The sequence below is a fragment of the Salarias fasciatus genome, chromosome 20 (genome assembly GCF_902148845.1).
Source record: "Salarias fasciatus chromosome 20, fSalaFa1.1, whole genome shotgun sequence".
NCBI lineage: Eukaryota > Metazoa > Chordata > Actinopteri > Blenniiformes > Blenniidae > Salarias > Salarias fasciatus.
The window spans coordinates 9110618-9127637 of NC_043764.1; the positions used below are offsets into that span (position 1 = coordinate 9110618).

At 40.1% G+C, this 17020-nt stretch overlaps 1 protein-coding gene across 1 annotated transcript in view; it reads left to right on the forward strand.

Moving 5' to 3' along the window:
* cfap74 (cilia and flagella associated protein 74) overlaps nucleotides 1–10855 on the forward strand; it is a 59813-nt gene extending 48958 nt beyond the window's left edge. The window contains exons 26-38 of the mRNA XM_030119489.1: nucleotides 132–266; nucleotides 422–540; nucleotides 1017–1151; nucleotides 3716–3825; nucleotides 3959–4014; nucleotides 4274–4393; nucleotides 6404–6559; nucleotides 6633–6765; nucleotides 8179–8333; nucleotides 8548–8680; nucleotides 9799–9935; nucleotides 10038–10172; nucleotides 10716–10855. Of these exons, the coding sequence (XP_029975349.1) occupies nucleotides 132–266; nucleotides 422–540; nucleotides 1017–1151; nucleotides 3716–3825; nucleotides 3959–4014; nucleotides 4274–4393; nucleotides 6404–6559; nucleotides 6633–6765; nucleotides 8179–8333; nucleotides 8548–8680; nucleotides 9799–9935; nucleotides 10038–10172; nucleotides 10716–10820 (1629 nt within the window). The 3' untranslated portion in view covers nucleotides 10821–10855. The remainder of the gene's footprint in view (nucleotides 1–131; nucleotides 267–421; nucleotides 541–1016; nucleotides 1152–3715; nucleotides 3826–3958; nucleotides 4015–4273; nucleotides 4394–6403; nucleotides 6560–6632; nucleotides 6766–8178; nucleotides 8334–8547; nucleotides 8681–9798; nucleotides 9936–10037; nucleotides 10173–10715) is intronic.
* The last annotated feature ends 6165 nt before the right edge of the window (nucleotides 10856–17020 follow it).

The window sequence follows — 17020 nt, forward strand, 5'->3', positions numbered from 1 at the left end:
AAAAAAACCTGCAATGAGAAGATTACATCCCAGATGTACATGCATCAGTCAAAACAAAAAACAACACAAAAAAAACAGGATACTGCCCAAAACTAATTTAGATCTCCAAAAACCTGTCTCTTCTGTCCCAGAGATGTCCCATCCAGGTGACGTTCCGGCCCAGACTGCTGGACCAGGAGATCAAAGACGAGGCGCTGCGTCTCGTCCACCGAGCCAAGTTACTCCGGGAAAAGGAGCTGCAGAGAAACAGACTTGCTGAGCAGGAGGTACAACTGCACGCCCACCTCCTCACTCCACTCACCTCCTGCGAGTGCCAGGGTTTTTAAATGTGAACACGTCCTCTGCAGCTCTGGGAGCCATGCTGCTGCTTCTTTTAGAAAGTGGAGCCACCTTATTTATCTGACACCTATGAACTTTTTAGGCTAAAAAGGAGATCTCAGGCAAAAAGGTGCCTGGGAATGCAAAGAGCAGGAAGATGTCGGGCACTCCAAAGACAGAGAGCCTCCCTGAATCACCAGATCCTGTCGATATAGAGCCTGGGTAGGTTTACGTTCATCTGTCTATCCCTCTTCTATACTGCCTCATCCTTCTCAGGGTCATCAGGAGTCTCCTGGAAACATCTCACTGGGCCAGAAAGAGTAATCAATATTCTCTCTGAGCACTCACTGCAACACCTCTGCTAAACTCAAAGATGACTTCTGTCTAATGCATCCTCATCCTCCACCAAAGTGAAGATCTCTTAATTACATCTGCAGCCACTTATCAAAGAGAATAAAGATTTTTGTATATACTTAATCAATGCCTCTTAATGTAGAGATGCAGCAGAAATCTGACACCCCAACAACAGTGAAATACAGATTACTCGCCATGATTTTATCTGCCCTCTTCCTCCAGTAATGAATTGATTCCTTTTCCTTCAATCACACCAGGCCTGGTCTCAGTGGAAGCGTGCTCTCTTTGAGTGGGGTGTTTTTAAAGTTTAATACCGAGATTTATTTTTTATTTTTCCTGTCAAGGTCAGAGCAGTACGAGAACGCCAAGGCCTCCCTGTTGTACTCCTTCAGTAAACGCTACACGGAGCACACCGTTCCCTGCTTCGTGTCAGACGGAGACCCTCCGGAGGACGACGGACAGGTCCAGCCAGCATGGAGGTACGAGCCAGCCTCTCTCTGTCAGCCCTGTCATGTCACTTTTGTGCCATGTGTTTAATCTTTGGGACCTCACCAGACCCAACACAGAATCCTCTCTGCAACATTGCATTTGCAGACCAAAGTTTTTGTCTGATCCAGTTCTGGAAAAACTCACTCCAGGACCAAAGTGTGATGTTGGGTCCCTGCTGACTCGTTCATGCACTTTGGGGATGGTAGCAGCTCTGTGAGGAAGGGAAAGAATTACCACCTGTTCCCCTTGTGTTTCTGCGTTTAATTAGTTACTGAAGAATTGAATGTGGGAATAGAAGTTTAATTATGAGCCTGCTTTTGTAAACAAAAAATCCAATTAAAAAGTTTTTTTAAGTCCTAAAGCATTATGTGACTTGAGTTCCCCAGGACTCTGGGATAGCTCTAGTTAGTAAAGACATAATAAGTTTGAGTTGTGTGACAGGTGCCAGCCTTTTCATGTGCTTAAAACTGTTTTCAAAGCTTAGACCGAGCCCTTTCAAATCCTGAGAAGTTTTGAGAGCATCTCAAACCAACTTTTTCATCAAAAAGATATTAAAGTACACTGAATCGCTATACGTATGTGTTGGCTTTCTCTCTCTCACAGTATAAGAGGAAGCTCAAAGGAGAGGAACTCTCTGAGGGAAACTGTGAAACAATAAAATACAGAAACTTTACATCCAACAGAAGAAAGCAGTACAAGATTATGGAGTAACTAATAGGGTGTATAGAAAGCAGACAGCTGCTTCTAAAGTCACAGACATTGGAAATCTGGAGTGGGGCGCATGGACTTTTTAAATTAAACAGTGTTTTTCAGAACATCGTATCAATACTCATGTTATGTGTTTCTAGCAACGCATTTATGCATCACAGGAGAGTTATACCTAAGCTATCTGGCAAATCCCCGTAGTCAGGTTTTTCTGTGCAGTTTGAATGGTGATCTGTTGTACATCTTACAATGACATAATAATTTAAATGAAAGTGCATAATATGAAATAATGATAACATTTACATTATGATGCACTATATTGTGCTTTGTAAAAAAAAAAAAAAAAAAATGTTTCCAGTGATTAGCGCTTTTGCCTCTCGGCAAAAAGGTCCTGGGTTCAAATACTGGTTGGGGCTTTGGGGCCTTTCTGTGTAGAGTTTGCATGTTCTCCCAGTGTGTGCGTGGTTTCCCTCCGGGTACTCCAGCATCCCTCCACGGTCCAAAAACATGCATGTCAGGTTTATTGGTAACTCTAAATTGCCCCGAGGTGTGAAAGTGAGAGGGAATGGTTGTATGTTTTATGTGTCAGCCTGGTGACAGACAGGCGACCTGTCCAGGGTGAACCCCGCCCTCGCCCACAGCACCTGGGATTGGCTCCAGCACCCCGCAACCCTGAGAAGGACCAAGCAGGTCTACACAATGAATGAACAAAAAATTGTTGCTTTAAAACCAATACATTGTTGCCAACTCCTCAGAATGTATGATGTCATCATCTCATTTTGCATATCTATGTCAAATTTGATGATGACGTCATTTAAAACTGATACATTGTTGCCAACTCCTCAGTCAGGAAAGTCTCCATACAGAAAGAAGGAACCATATTGGGGCAGAGTGCGTCATACAACATGACAGAGATACAGCTATAGAGCCCTGATCATTCAAAGGCAGCTTTTCATTGGAAGTAGAGACATCTATTGACATACATCTATTGTGTTTTATTATTCTTTCACAAATGTAGAAATGCTGTCTGCAGTTACAAATGAAATTTAATAGGTGTCTTGTCCCATAACATCACACAGCATAATTTCAATCATTTTGATTAGTGTTGAATTTCCTGTTTGTAATTTATTCTTTCAAGTGTCCATTTACTTAATTAATCATATATTCAGGTGTATAATAAATAACTGAACATGCACCTTAAAGTTCCATGAAGAGAGGATCCAAATTCTTTGACATCTTTACATTTCGGATTCCAGATTCCGGATTTCCTTTTTTCGTCCCACAGCAGGGAAATTTACTGTGCAGCAGAAAGAAAAAGCACAGACAAAAAGCTGAACACAAACTAAAATAAGAATACGATAAGAATATGGAATATGAATATTTAAAAAAAAAAAAAAAAAATCCAAGGTAAAGTGCAAACAGTGAAGAACAGTGAACATGTTAATATTACAACTTAGTTGCTAACTCCGTTACTTTTTTGAAGAAGTAAACAGTTACAGTAACTAATTGCTTTTAACTTGCCCATCACTGGTTATAACAATGCAGTTAAAAACCAAACCCCCTCACCCGAGAGACAGTATTTTAAAAGACCTCACCTATCTTCTCTCCTCATCGCAAGGAAACAGACTCCTGAAAACCTCAACAAATATTGTAAAATCCTGCTCTAACCCCACACAGCCAAGTCAAATCAATCTCTAATTTCTAGGTATGATTGAAAGTGAAATACTCAACATCTGGGTACCCTGCTAATGAAGTGCAAAGTTTTGGAAAAAAGTTTTATCACATCTGATTTAGACATGCTCTGTCAGCTGCTTTCAGTTTAGATTATGTGTGTCCACCATCTCCACAGTACCTTCAACACGCTCTACCTGAGGCTGGCGTGTCCCGCTGTACAGCCCCCTCTAGTGGTGCTGTCAAACAGCGGACACGATCTCATCGACTTCCACCAGGTAGCAGTGGGTGAGTTCATCCTAAAGGCATACATCAACGACACTCAGGGGTGTCTTCACTGGGGTTTTGTCTTGTTGTCTTTTGTTTTTTCCACACTGCATCCCGGTATATCTATATTTGTGTCTGTCTGATTTTTTTGCAGGGGAGAAAGTGATTCAGCGGGTTACAGTTCAAAACATTTCAAAGGAACCTTTGGATGTATCCTTTTGCATCTTCTGTAACTAGTTACTGTTACATAGAATTGCGTGACTGAAAATGTCTTAAACATTTCTTCAGATGACTGTATTGCCTTTTTGAAATGAATTGAACACAACATTGCGCTATAGCTGTGACGCCGTGAAAACAATACAAGCAGGAGTCAGAGAGACTGACAGACTCTTCTTCACTTGCAGACACTTTGTCAAAAACACGTCTAGAATTTCCGAACACTGACAGCTTTTCTTTGACCTTTTGCAAGCTGAGGTCGTCGGTGTTGGACATATGCGGTCCTTTTTCCCTGCTCAATGCTCTGAGACGTATCCGACCAGGAGAGAATCACACGCTGATCTTGGCGTTCAGTCCAGCTCTGGACAAAAAGGTGAGACAACTGTGAGAAATGTATCATTTAACGCTTTATTATAATCAGAGTTACACACTGTACATGTTGAGGCTATCACTTTATGAAGCAATACATGTATCTGATACCAATACTTTTGACAGTAATGTGCTGCTTGATTTTTTTTTCCCTAAAACAAATTTATTGTGTATTTTACATCTACCAACTGTGAGCGCCAATAAATCTGAAGTCACACTCACATGCAGGTCAATCTTGAAAGGGCCTATGATTTTACAATTATATTATGGGTTTTAATATATCATTAAATCAACAGAGGTTCAGTTCTGAAAAAATATTTAATCAAAATGAAAACATTTTGACACATGCACTTTGACAAAGTAGAAAACATGATCGGAAAACTTCAAGCCCTCATCCCAGTTTCCTGACAAATCGTATCCAAAATATTGCTATAAGCACATTATTGTAATGATGTAATTAGAACATAAAATTGAATTCAGAGGGGGTTACACCACTTATATTCTGTACTTCAATATATATATATATATATATATATATATATATATATATATATATATATATATATATATATATATATATATATATATATATATATATATATATTATATATATATATATATATTTATACACACATATATATATACATACATATACATATATACATATATATACATATATATATATATATATATATATATATATATATATATATATTATTCATCTATTTATGCAATAATCTAATCTCTGCTATGTTTCAAATCGCTACCAACATTTTCATACAAGAAATTAAAATATAATTATTATATTGTTTTTATACAAGTAATTGTTAAAGGTGCTGTAGGTAGGATTCGCCATCTCTGCCATCTTGCTAAGGCTTACCTAAGCAAGATGGCGATTTGACCCATCTAAGATGGAGATTTGAAACCCAGCACAGCCAATCCTTTCCTGTTTTCTCTGACATCACGCCCTTACGCAAGTTAAGCCCTTCCCACAACGCCCCTCGACCAATCACGGTTAGAGCCTCATGGGCTCTTCTGATTGGTCAAAGATACCGGGAGCGGTCAAGATTCCTTTTCAGCTCAGAACAGAGACAGATGGAAACGCTGCGCCCTCGCGGTAGTGCAGTTATGCTACACTCCTAAAGGATTATCAATGGATACTCCAACATTTAATCCAAAGAAAACACAGAAAAATTAGCATTGGCTAGCAAAATCCTGCCTACAGCAGCTTTAATATTTATTATATAGTTTTTAATCTTTATTACTGGCCACATGCTGCTGCAACAATGCAAATTTCTCCACTGTGGGACATATAAAGGATTATCTTTGCTTATTTTATGTCACTTAAGTAGAAGCACCTATATTTTGTTCAATAAAAGTTTGTTTGAAAGATTGGACGATTGAAAGAGCAACGTTTCTGAAGTAGAAAAGTACAAAAATAAAAACGAATGACTGTCTTGATTCATATACCAATGCTCACACATATTATATAACTATTTAATATTGTAATACTATATTTATTAGCCTGAATACACCACTAGATGGACATTGGAACTGAAAATTAAGTACCTCAATCTAAATTGTGTGTAAAAGGCATTGAGCCAATGTTTGAATATTTTAATTTTTGTGTGACACAATTATATTTATTGCTTCAGTGTGTCTACTTCTACAGCTCTTGTGTGGGAATTACTGTCAGCAGCTTGGATCTGTTCCCTCTATCTCAGATATTTGATTTCAAATGTAGTGAGGAAATGTCAAAAGTCATTAGAATAATTAATATCCATGTAACAAAACTTGAAAGAAAATGTGAATATTCAAAGTAAGAAAGTACAAATGCTTCATTTGTTGCTCCATGTGAGTAAAAGATATGGAGATTACTTTTAAAAGACCTAACTTGTAACTGTTATAAGAAGAGATTTTCTACATGACAGGTTCCATGTGTGGATATCATCATATCTCCTCCTCCCCTCGAGTGTTTTGTGCCTGACGACAGACACCCTTTGCTGTCCCTCAGTATGGCGAGGTGCTGGAGGTGCGCAGCCAGAGGATGACCCTGACCCTGCGGCTGCGGGGAGAGGGAGTCGTCTCTGCCGTCACCTCGTCCCACTCTGGAGGGATCCTCGACTTTGGTTACGTGTTGGAAAAGGAGACGGTCTCACAAGTGGTGAAAGTCAGTTAATCGTGTGTTAAAGTGAGAGCTGAATGCTGTGCTTTCAGTGACGTGTCGGCTTCTTTGAATGCAGTTGCAGAACGACTCGGTGCTGGCAGTGGGTTTCCGGGCCCTGCTGGAGAGTCTCTCTGCGTCCAGGCCTCAGGGGGGAGTTGAACAGGTTTCCCTCCTGCTGGACAGACATTCCCAGGTCACCCCTGCTGCAGGTCAGATGGAGTCAACATCAGAGTGAAAATGATGTGATTAACATTTTTAAAGTGTCTCCAGAGCGACACTTCACTGTGTCACTAACAGGACATGAGACAAGACATCAAACTTCCCCCTGCTGTGAAATCTGAATAAGCACAATCACATTCAGTAGACTCGTTCCACTGAGATGACACAATGAGTTTAAAAACGTCAGGTGTATTTTTATCATTTCTATTTTCAGTAGCCGCAGCAGATGAAGCAGCTGACATCGTAGAAGGAGGAAGTGATCAAGTCTGATGAATTTTTTTCCGGTGTTGTTTTTTCTGGAAACTTTTAGCTTCACACAGTAAATATCACTCATGTTGCACCGTACGTTTTCAGAAGATTGACAGTTTGGCTCCCGTCTAGTTGTGTTTCTTTTTCAACTTCAACCAGACCAGAGAACCGCAACTTGAATATCAGTGCTTTTATAGGTGTGACAAACATAAAAACTCCACAGTGGCTGGACCTGGCTGGAAGCAGAAGCTTGAAGACAAAAACAAGGAGACTATTGAAAGCTCATGTTGAGAATATGGAGGCAGGAAAGATCTGCAAACTCCCAGTGAAGATGACACTGTTCATCCAGTGACACGGAACAGAGCATAAGAATCTAACACATGAAAGCTTTTCACAAGATCATACCAAAAAAAAGTATATCAAAAACTTGGGCTCAGCTCACACAGTGAACTCCCACTGAGCCTCTGCTGCACATCAGGCCCATACATCTGATATCTTCAAAACAGTAAAGACAAATTCAAACCATCCACACCAACTAGACTTAATGTTTCCCTCCATGTTATACCCAGAAATCTGAAACAGCATCCAGAAATCAGGATGCTCAGGCCTTAAGAGAACATCTGGAAAGACAGGATAGCATGAGATATGTTGTTCTTCCTTATGAAGATATTTCCTGTGGACATCACTCAGCTGCACATTAGCACTCAGAGAAATAATACCAATGGAGTGAATTATTCTTGCATATTGAATAATATGCATGTTTGGATATATTGCATGTGTCAGATGTTCATTGCGGAAATTGCACATCACATATGTATGTAATGGAGAGAACAGGATGTTTTGTGGATTGCGGTTTGCTCAATAGCTTCATAAATCAAACAATGGTACACAAATTCGCGTGCTTTAAATTCACTCCCAACACATGTTAAATCCCAGCTGAATGGGCTTGTATTTCAGTAAATTGTCCAGTTTAAAGAAAAGATGAGGAAAATTAAAATATTCCTCTAATGGCTACTTCCTACTTTTACAGTTTAGAGAGGGTGTGTTGACGACGATCAGCTCTCGTGGTTTCCAGCCACTGATGAAGTTTTTTAGAAGACAGATGGATATATGGGCACGTGGACACAGTGACATAACGCTGCTGTTCCACACAGGAACTCAGAACTACAGCGGCCTGAGCGTGTTCAGCGTGGCGCCAGCAGAGGGCAGCATTGCTCCAGGAGACAGTCAAGACATCACAGTCAGCTTCCAGCCGGACCACCCTTCCCTCAACTACCACGACAGACTCACCATAGAGCTGCTGAATAAGGTCAGCACTCGTTCACACACACACACACACACACACAATTGTGCCGTGAGCCCTGAACACGTGTTTTCTCTCACTTTGTCCTTGTCTTGAATTACTGGTAAACATAATCACATGATCGAAATACTGCCCTCTAGTGTAGCTTGTCTCTCAGGATGACCTCTCGTCACATTGGTCCTCATGATGTGAAAACATTAACCCTGTTTCATCCTCGCAGACCAAAGTGTGTGTGATGGATCTGAAGGGCGCAGCCTCTTCACACAACACGTATCTACACGGCGGAGACCTGCTGACTGTCCCCATTGAGTCTCTGCTCCCTTCGCTCACAGCCAGCCCACGTCTGCACACAGGTAGGATTTCTCCATCTCATCTCGTCCTCACCACAAAGCTGAATGGGACACATAACCGGGGTGGAATCACTCTCGATCAGTGGCGGGCAACTCATTTTCCCACAGCTCCACATGAGTCGGCTTCAGTTTTGCTCAAATTATCTCTGGATAAAAGAAACATTTCCTGAAGACACCATGCATGATCTATGTGAGGAAGCATATGTGACAGAGTAATTTATGCTAATCGTGGCGTGCTCACAGCCCGTGCACTTGTCACCAAGAGTCAGATCATGTTTCACTGCGAGAGAATAAGCTCTCGCCAAGAGGAGGTTGGAATAAGTTTTCCTAAATCACGCAGCCGCTTCAGATGGCTTTTGGAGAAGAGGCGTCGGTTTCATCTGAAGGTATCTCACTGATTTCCAGTAGAAGTTGCACTGTTTGTGATTGATGTGAGGAAAGAGCACACAGAAGACAGAGGGTTTTGGGAAAAATGATGTGCAGTGGAAAATGCAGAGAGAAGATTTCTGCAGCAGCGTTTTTTTGAAGGGTTCAGGTCACTTAAAAATGTGTCCATAGTTGAAAATGTGCATTGGAAAGGCCCAGCAAATGCATGAATATATACTTAGTAGTTCATTGTGATGTGGACAGCACCCTGCCTCTTCCTCTTTTTTTCCCTAAAATTCAGTAAAGTTGTCACATAAATTGTACCAGTTTGTAAAGATACTCACTCTGCTGTTGTGGATCTGTCCACGGTCAGTCAAGCTGAGGTTGACTCCAGCTCCAAACAACCCTAAATAAGAGAAATCTGGTAGAGAAAATGATTTAGTAGGGTTGAATTTATATCTGGAGGAAACTCGTGAGTGTAAAACTACAGATGGCGGTGAAGCCATGCTTTACTGCAGTGACGTTTGAAAGGCTAGTCTGAAATTAATTTTTTTTGGTCAGTCTTAGGTCAAAGTGTTGCACCATTAGAATTTGTATTGTGATGATATTGCTTTATAAGTCACTTGGACTCATCCAATATCAAGATATTCAGTCCTGGAGTTGTGGCTGTTTGCTTGGTGAGTGAAGTGAAGAAGTAATAAAAAGTGACAGATTTTCGGAGAAATGGCCTAAACTTGCAAATCTCCTTTACGTAGCCGAGTCAGGCATGATGGAAGGTCCCAGCGTCCCTGTACTGGTGAGCCTGCAGGCCAGCTACAGCTGTGGGGTCCTGAGTCCTGCAGTCAGGGAGCTGCAGGTGGGCTGCATCCACTCAACACAGGCCAGTAAAAAGGTACAGTGGAGCCATCAGGAGCTGACATTCCATTATTCATTCTTTCAATACAGGTAAAGGAGATGCATATTAACACATTTTCTCTTTTTTTTTCCTCCCTAGACTGGTGAGTTTTACTGGGATAACCTCACATCCCTGCAGCAGCAAGGCTTCAGCATCGAGCCTGTTAAAGGCAGCTTGGAGGCGGGTCACAGACGTACCATCACCATCAGGTGGAGTCCCTGCGCCGGGTACAAGGTGAAGAAGAGTTGTTTTCCTCATTTCATGTCATGCACCTGGATAAATTGCTTGTATTTGTTTGTGCTGCTTGCATGGACGCTGTCTGTATTGTACAAGAAATACGGTGAGTGAATATTCTTCTGGGGAAAAAAAAAGCTTGTTTTAACCACATTTTAAAGCTCTAAATCAGTCCAAATAGAAAACAACCTTGATTTTACGAATTAAACTTTAGAGACACATTAAATGCAACCACTGCTTTTTTTTTATGTCAACCACACGCACAGAAGCAAGAACACTCAACAGTCCAGTTGTGATGAACTTCTCAGATGTCTCTTGGTCTCGTACACAGTTTCATATACAGTTTCCAGAGTCATCAGTCTATTTGCTGCCTTGGTGTCTTGACCAAGTTTCCCTTGAAAAAGAGATCATTGTGTCTCAATGGGACTGACCTGCTTAAATAAAAAAAAAAACATTCAGAATCACTGAGAAATATAAATAAATAAAAGCCCGATTGCGATTTGTATAAGTCAACCAGCGCTCTGGTTTGTTTGTGTGTTTCAGCCTCATGAGGTGGTGCAGGCGTGCGCGCCTCTTACCGTAAAGGGCGACGAGTCGACTGTTTACAGAGTTACCCTCCTGGCTTTGGTCTCTGTGACTGCCAGCTGACCTCCACGGCCCCGGGACGCGGGCCAGCAGGAAGTCTGCTCGCTCACACACACATATGTGACATACTGTATCCACACAGAGCCCAGATGGAGCCATTATTCCATTATTAAAGATACTATTTAAAAATGCCATTCCTCTTTAAAGTGTCTGTGGGAGCTTTGTGAAGAAGAGCAGATCAGCACACTTTAAGGCTTTTGAGCGTGACTCCTAGAAAGCAAAAAAATGAGTCAAAGTTCCTTCATTCTGGCCAGATTTAAGGACATTGAGACGCTCCTGACAGCACCGCAGAAAGCACACATCACACCCGCAGACGGTAGAAATAGTGTGGAAGAAGGAAGCTCAACATTAACCGTGCAAATACATTGTATGGATCAAATATATCCGACAACGAGAGTGTTTTGACAACAGGAAAACCCGTGCACACCCGTATATACATCGTACACATCGTGAGAAGGTGAAGACAGCCTCGTTATGAGTATCCTTTTTTGAAAATGCAACATCGACTTACACATGTTCATCACCCCACTGAGTATCACAGTATTTATGTGATTTACAGTTTGATCTGCCTGAGCAAATATTCAGTTTAAAAAACCTAATCACACAAAATAACAGTCAGTCTTCAGCGAATCTCTATATTTATGAGAGTATCTCATGTTTATTAATACATTTTTTGGAATAAGTATTTTTTTTTTCCAAAAATATGTCATTATGTTGTCAAACAAATACCCACTAGATTATTCCAAAATCAAATGAGAGGATACATGATCAGTGGCACACTTTTAAAAATTAACAATTCTGTGTTTGAATCTATTTTCTCATTACAGTATGTTGCTGCAGATATAGTGTGCTCAACATCTCACTCACATTTATCATAACAAAAAAGGTTACACACATTTTATTTAACTAAAAGCGCAAAACACAGAAATAAAAGAGTTGTTTCTCAAAAAAAAAAAAATAGAAGAATGTAAGAATGAAGGGCAGTTTTCTTTCTCAATTTTTTCTATACCTCTAACAAAATGAAAAACTTCATTCACATTTTTCAAATGTTCGTTATGGTGAAAATCAGAAGATCCTCTTATCTTAAGCTACTGCATTTCTTTATTTTCCTTAGCTGTGTATAAAGCAGAGTCATGAAGAAGAGTGGAAAAATGATTAAACATTGTAGTTTATGTGTAATAAAGACGGATGAACGTCAGATCAAACGTTCATATTTTGAACCTCCAAATTGTATTAACATCATTTTAAATTTCTGACATGAACACAAAGTGTCTCTCTACCAGTCACACAATCTCTCTCAGCCAATATCCCTGAATTATAAATTAACTCATGCCATGAGCTTCACAGATTTTTTCATTTACATGTCAAATTCTTACTGGAGAATCATTATTGAGTCCATAAAATCCATTTGAAATCCATCCTGATGATGGAAATGTGTGTATTTGGATTTCAACAATCTCAAATACAATTGTAAAAAGAAAATATCTGAGAAATGGTTTTACTGAAGAGTTTAAACAGGAAAAAAAACTAAAGGTAACCTCGATTGATCTTAACTTGATGGTTTAGTTAATTCTATCACTAAACACTGTTCATATTGGTGCAGGAGGATTACAGGACGGATCACACCGACGCTGAAAAGCCCTAAAATAGTCACGCTTGACTTTGACAGCAAACAAAAAGAAAATCTATTGAAGAAGAGAGGGCGGGCAGGATGCAGTGGGTGGAGATGAGTGATGGGACTGCTTTATTAGAGGGACAGCTAATGTTGAGCACTTTCTAGAAACAGCCTGAGATAGATCAGGTTGAGATGGCTTGATGACGCGAGGAAACAGTGCTGGTCTTATTTTCATATATTTTCTTCATATTTTTAAAGTGAGTAAGAGACATTTTTAGTGTGCCAGTTTTGCAATATATATCATGAGCATCTTTAATTTTTAAAAAGCAGTTTGAAAGTTAACCTATTTGATCACTCACACTTTAAATGACTTAATATCCAGCAAATGGTTGAGAGTAAGTGTTTAAGTATTAAGTAAGTTCATGTATCAACAGGAATCGTGTAAACAAAGCCAAGTGACGGTAAAAGAATAATAAAAAAAATTGTTCCCCTCCCTCTTCTCCCACAGGTATAATTATGACAAACCGAAACAAGCCCTGGGAATTACCATGACCCTGTACCTGAGGACAAAACTTCAGTGGTTTAAAATTGCCTTGAAATACAGAAATGAGCTTCCTGGAGATTAACAGCGCTCGAAAATATCTGGCTTTCCCAATCCTCTCACCATTCTGCCCAAACGTACATGAACTTTCAGTAAAACACTGGATCAATAAACCTTTCGGTACACGATGCAGTGCAGCCTCGGGTTGCGGGACTTCATTCAACCATTAGAGGGTGTTTGTGTGTCACCGAGTGAGCAGCTGTGCCAGAGCAGCACTGACATGGTGAAGGGCGTGTCAGCTGATGTAAGCCAGCAGATGTATACAGTACATACTGTAGCAGTGCTGGTACTGTACAGTGAGACCGGAGGGTTCACACTCGGGTCACACACACACACACACACGCACACACACACAAGAACTTTTTGAAATGCAAAAGAAAAATGGGAGAAGTTGATGATGACAGAGAGCTTTTCACACAGATGTTGATCTGAAAAGCCTCACCAGACGTGAAACCGTTTTATTAAAAAAGAAATTATGCTGAAAAAGTGAAAAAGCAGTTAATAGTCGTTTCACACTCATGAGTTGTGAATGAGCAGCGTGAATCTGAAAGTACTGGAGCTACTGTCAGCTTTCAGAAAACACACTTTAATGTGCACACTCTTTCTGTTTCAGTATGCTTTTCAGCAAGAACTACGAGATGGTGTAGTGGTTAGCCATCAGAAGGTCGCTGGTTTGAGCCCAGACATGCAGGCCGTTTGATACTGAGTTTGCTTGTTCTCAACTGGTTTAAAGAGAAATTGTGAATCAAGTCAGTACTAGTTTAGATTAAAGTAACCTATCGCTGGTAAAGTTGGTTGAGTAATTGCAACAAAAGAAAACTTGATTCAGAATGTTGGGTTTTTAACAGGACATGTCTATTTAAACATTTATTTACTGAAGTTAAACACAATCAACACACTGCTTTGCAGACTGCATTGGGCCTCATACTGTAGAATGGTTAATCCTTCAGATCTGCTTTCTTGTGTGAAGGTTGCATGTTTTCCCTGTGCATTCGTGCAGTTCTTTAACAGATATTCCATCCTAAAACATGCATTTGAAGTTAACTCATACTCAGCTGCAGGTACAAGTAGGATCAGCACCATCTATAGATGGATGAGTGGTTTATATTGGGAAGAACTGGGTTCAATATAAATCAAGCAGTCCCAACCAGGAGACGCTTATCATAGGACTTTCTCTTGGAGAAAGACAAACATCCTAACATCCACTGACAGCTTCAACCAACTTAGATCCAACAAGTACACTCAACTGAACAAGCCAGTGTTTGGATTGTGTGAAGACAGTTGTGCGAGAAAAAAATCAAACTTCAGACGAGGAACCTTCTTGAAAGGAGAGTCTTGTGTGTATCAAGAAAAAACAAAACAAAAAAAAAACATTGAAATGAGAAAAAAAAGTCAACCTAAGTGGTTATTATTATGGCATGTCTGTTTTACACCTGATTAGCTGATATGAATATTTCACAACCTGGACCTGCAAGGGTTTCCATACAACACCAACTGTCGTATTCACAGAGAATAACCAGAATAAGTGAAAATATCCACTGAGTGTCTGGTCTTTATCGTCTGTGTTGTATCAGCTGGCCGGCCCTTCACCAGTGTCCCATCTTCCAGCGTTACAGCAGCAGACCGAGCTCCAAAAACTCCCCGACGCCGTCATACCAATGTCCAATCATATCATTTCTCACTGCAAAAGAGGGCTCAAGCAGCAGATCGGGAGACGTATCGTACCTCATATATTAGTGAAAAGTGTCATCCAGTCTATTTTTCTCTGCGATAGACCCGCAACCTCTTCCAGGGTTTACCCTGCCTGACGTCAGCCCGGACAGACTCCAGCCCTCTGTGCAGGATAAAGTGGTTACAGACATTAGATGGTAAGTGGTCTGATTTTCTGGAAGAGGAGGAGCAAGTCACACGCACATTACAAAAGAGATTCACCAGACAAGAGGTTCCCAACCAAGTGTTTGTACTTTCATCCAACAAATCTCAGCAACACAGTATATCTAATTTCAACAATTCATTTATTTATAGTAAGGAGACCTTTTACGCAATTATAGCGCATAGTTAATTTCATTTTGACTGAATATTAAATTCTGTGGCTCTGAGATGGGATTCAAACTGCATTTCAATCGATGTTAGTCGGTGTTACTCACTTTTTATGTGCTAGATGTTTTCAGTATGTTGCATGTCTGGTCCATAACAGCAGTTATAGATATAACACTGGGTTTTAGCATGTTACTAAATTCATATACCTTAGATAAATGGTTAATATACTGAATATACATTTAATCCTTTACAGGGCACTTGCTGAAAAAAAAAATCAAAGCTTCAAGATATAAATGTAATATATCAATAAATCAATTCTGCATGGGTAATCTGTTTAAAAGGTGGAAAACATAAATGTCACAAATTTTACCATTTCAGCTTAAATATACTCTTAATTTCCATGAAAAAGATGACTATACTCTCTACTGAATGGTTAAAATGTGATATTTTACTCCCAAATAATAACTCTAAATATTACGAATTAGATGCGTTCATTAAAGGTTTGCTGTTCTACCTGCTATCAGCTAAATGAGTTGTATGTGTAAAGTGCATATGGTTAATACTTTGGGGTATTTTTTTATATCAGTTAGGGGTGGTGATGGTGGAAAAGGTTCAAAACAGAATAGTGTCTGCGTTAGTATAAGCAGAAATCCTACACAGGCTAAATCAATCTCAATGGCTAACTGTATTTACTAATATAATATGACTTCTCTGCCACACTGCTCACCAGTTAACCACATAAATTTAATGTCATTACTGCATACAAGCATAAACCGTTGGACAAGATGAATTTCTTCTTTTTTGTTTTTTAACAGCATTGCTTTGTATATATGAATTTAATAAACCCTGAGTGAGCTGTGGGCGCTGTGTTTGTGAACAGCAGATGTCAGTAATGTCTCACAGTGGACCAATAGGATCTGCCCTCTCAGAGAGATACATGCTGTAAGCATTTATCAGAGATTGTAGGAGATTACGCTAAATCAGATTACTGTACCCCAACCTGCCTATAAAAAGCAAGGTCATTATGAGCTTAGCCTCATGTAATGTCACTCGTTTTATGAAATGTATGAGATCATATTAGGCGATATTTGTGTTGCCGTTTTGCCTCTTTTTCTAATCTGATTTCTCCTCTGATCTCTCTCTAATGCTGCCAGATAGTGCTACTTACTGCCCTTGCTCTGCGGTCGGGGCTCTTTGCAGAGACAGCCAGCGAATGGGACTTTACTGAAGCCAGGGAGCGCTTCAGTATTATGAAAGTTAGTTTTCCTGAAGGTCACATGGATGAATTCAATTAATACTGCATTGAAATACAGCACAGAAGTCATTTTCAGAGTGCAATTATATTATTTCCTAATGGCATTTTAAACATGTCATAAACTGCCATTGTAGCCTGTTGATTTGCTATTTTTCCAAGCTTTTGTCAAATTGCACAATGTGTGATAAGCCATATAGAAGATGGATGGATATGTTTAAAAAAAATGCTCATTATTGAAGACTTCATTCATCATAACTTTGCTCCGACTTTAAGGTGTGGGATGATCTCGTCTCCTCATCAAAAGCCTGAATGCACACACAATAAGCTTTCTCCCCTGGGTCCTCTGAGGCTCTGCTGCAGCAGCTTCACAACACATGCATGCAGGCAGGCAGGGGTGTATCCAGGGGCAACTAAATCTCAGCAGCATTAACCCCAGCAGATGAGTCCCAGTGGAAACCCACAACAGTCTCATAAACCGTGTCGTGCCCGTCCACTGCTCCGTTTAAAAATGCATACGTGCGAACAGATCTAAATCTGAGAGGGAACATACATCTCTATACTTACTTGGTGCCAGATGAAGAGTTTCCTCCTCTTATGATTCCACTTTACAAAAGATGGGAGGACGGACACAAACACACATTCATCTGCACTCAGCTGAAAATTCAGATCACTGAGACAGGGAGTGTATTGAC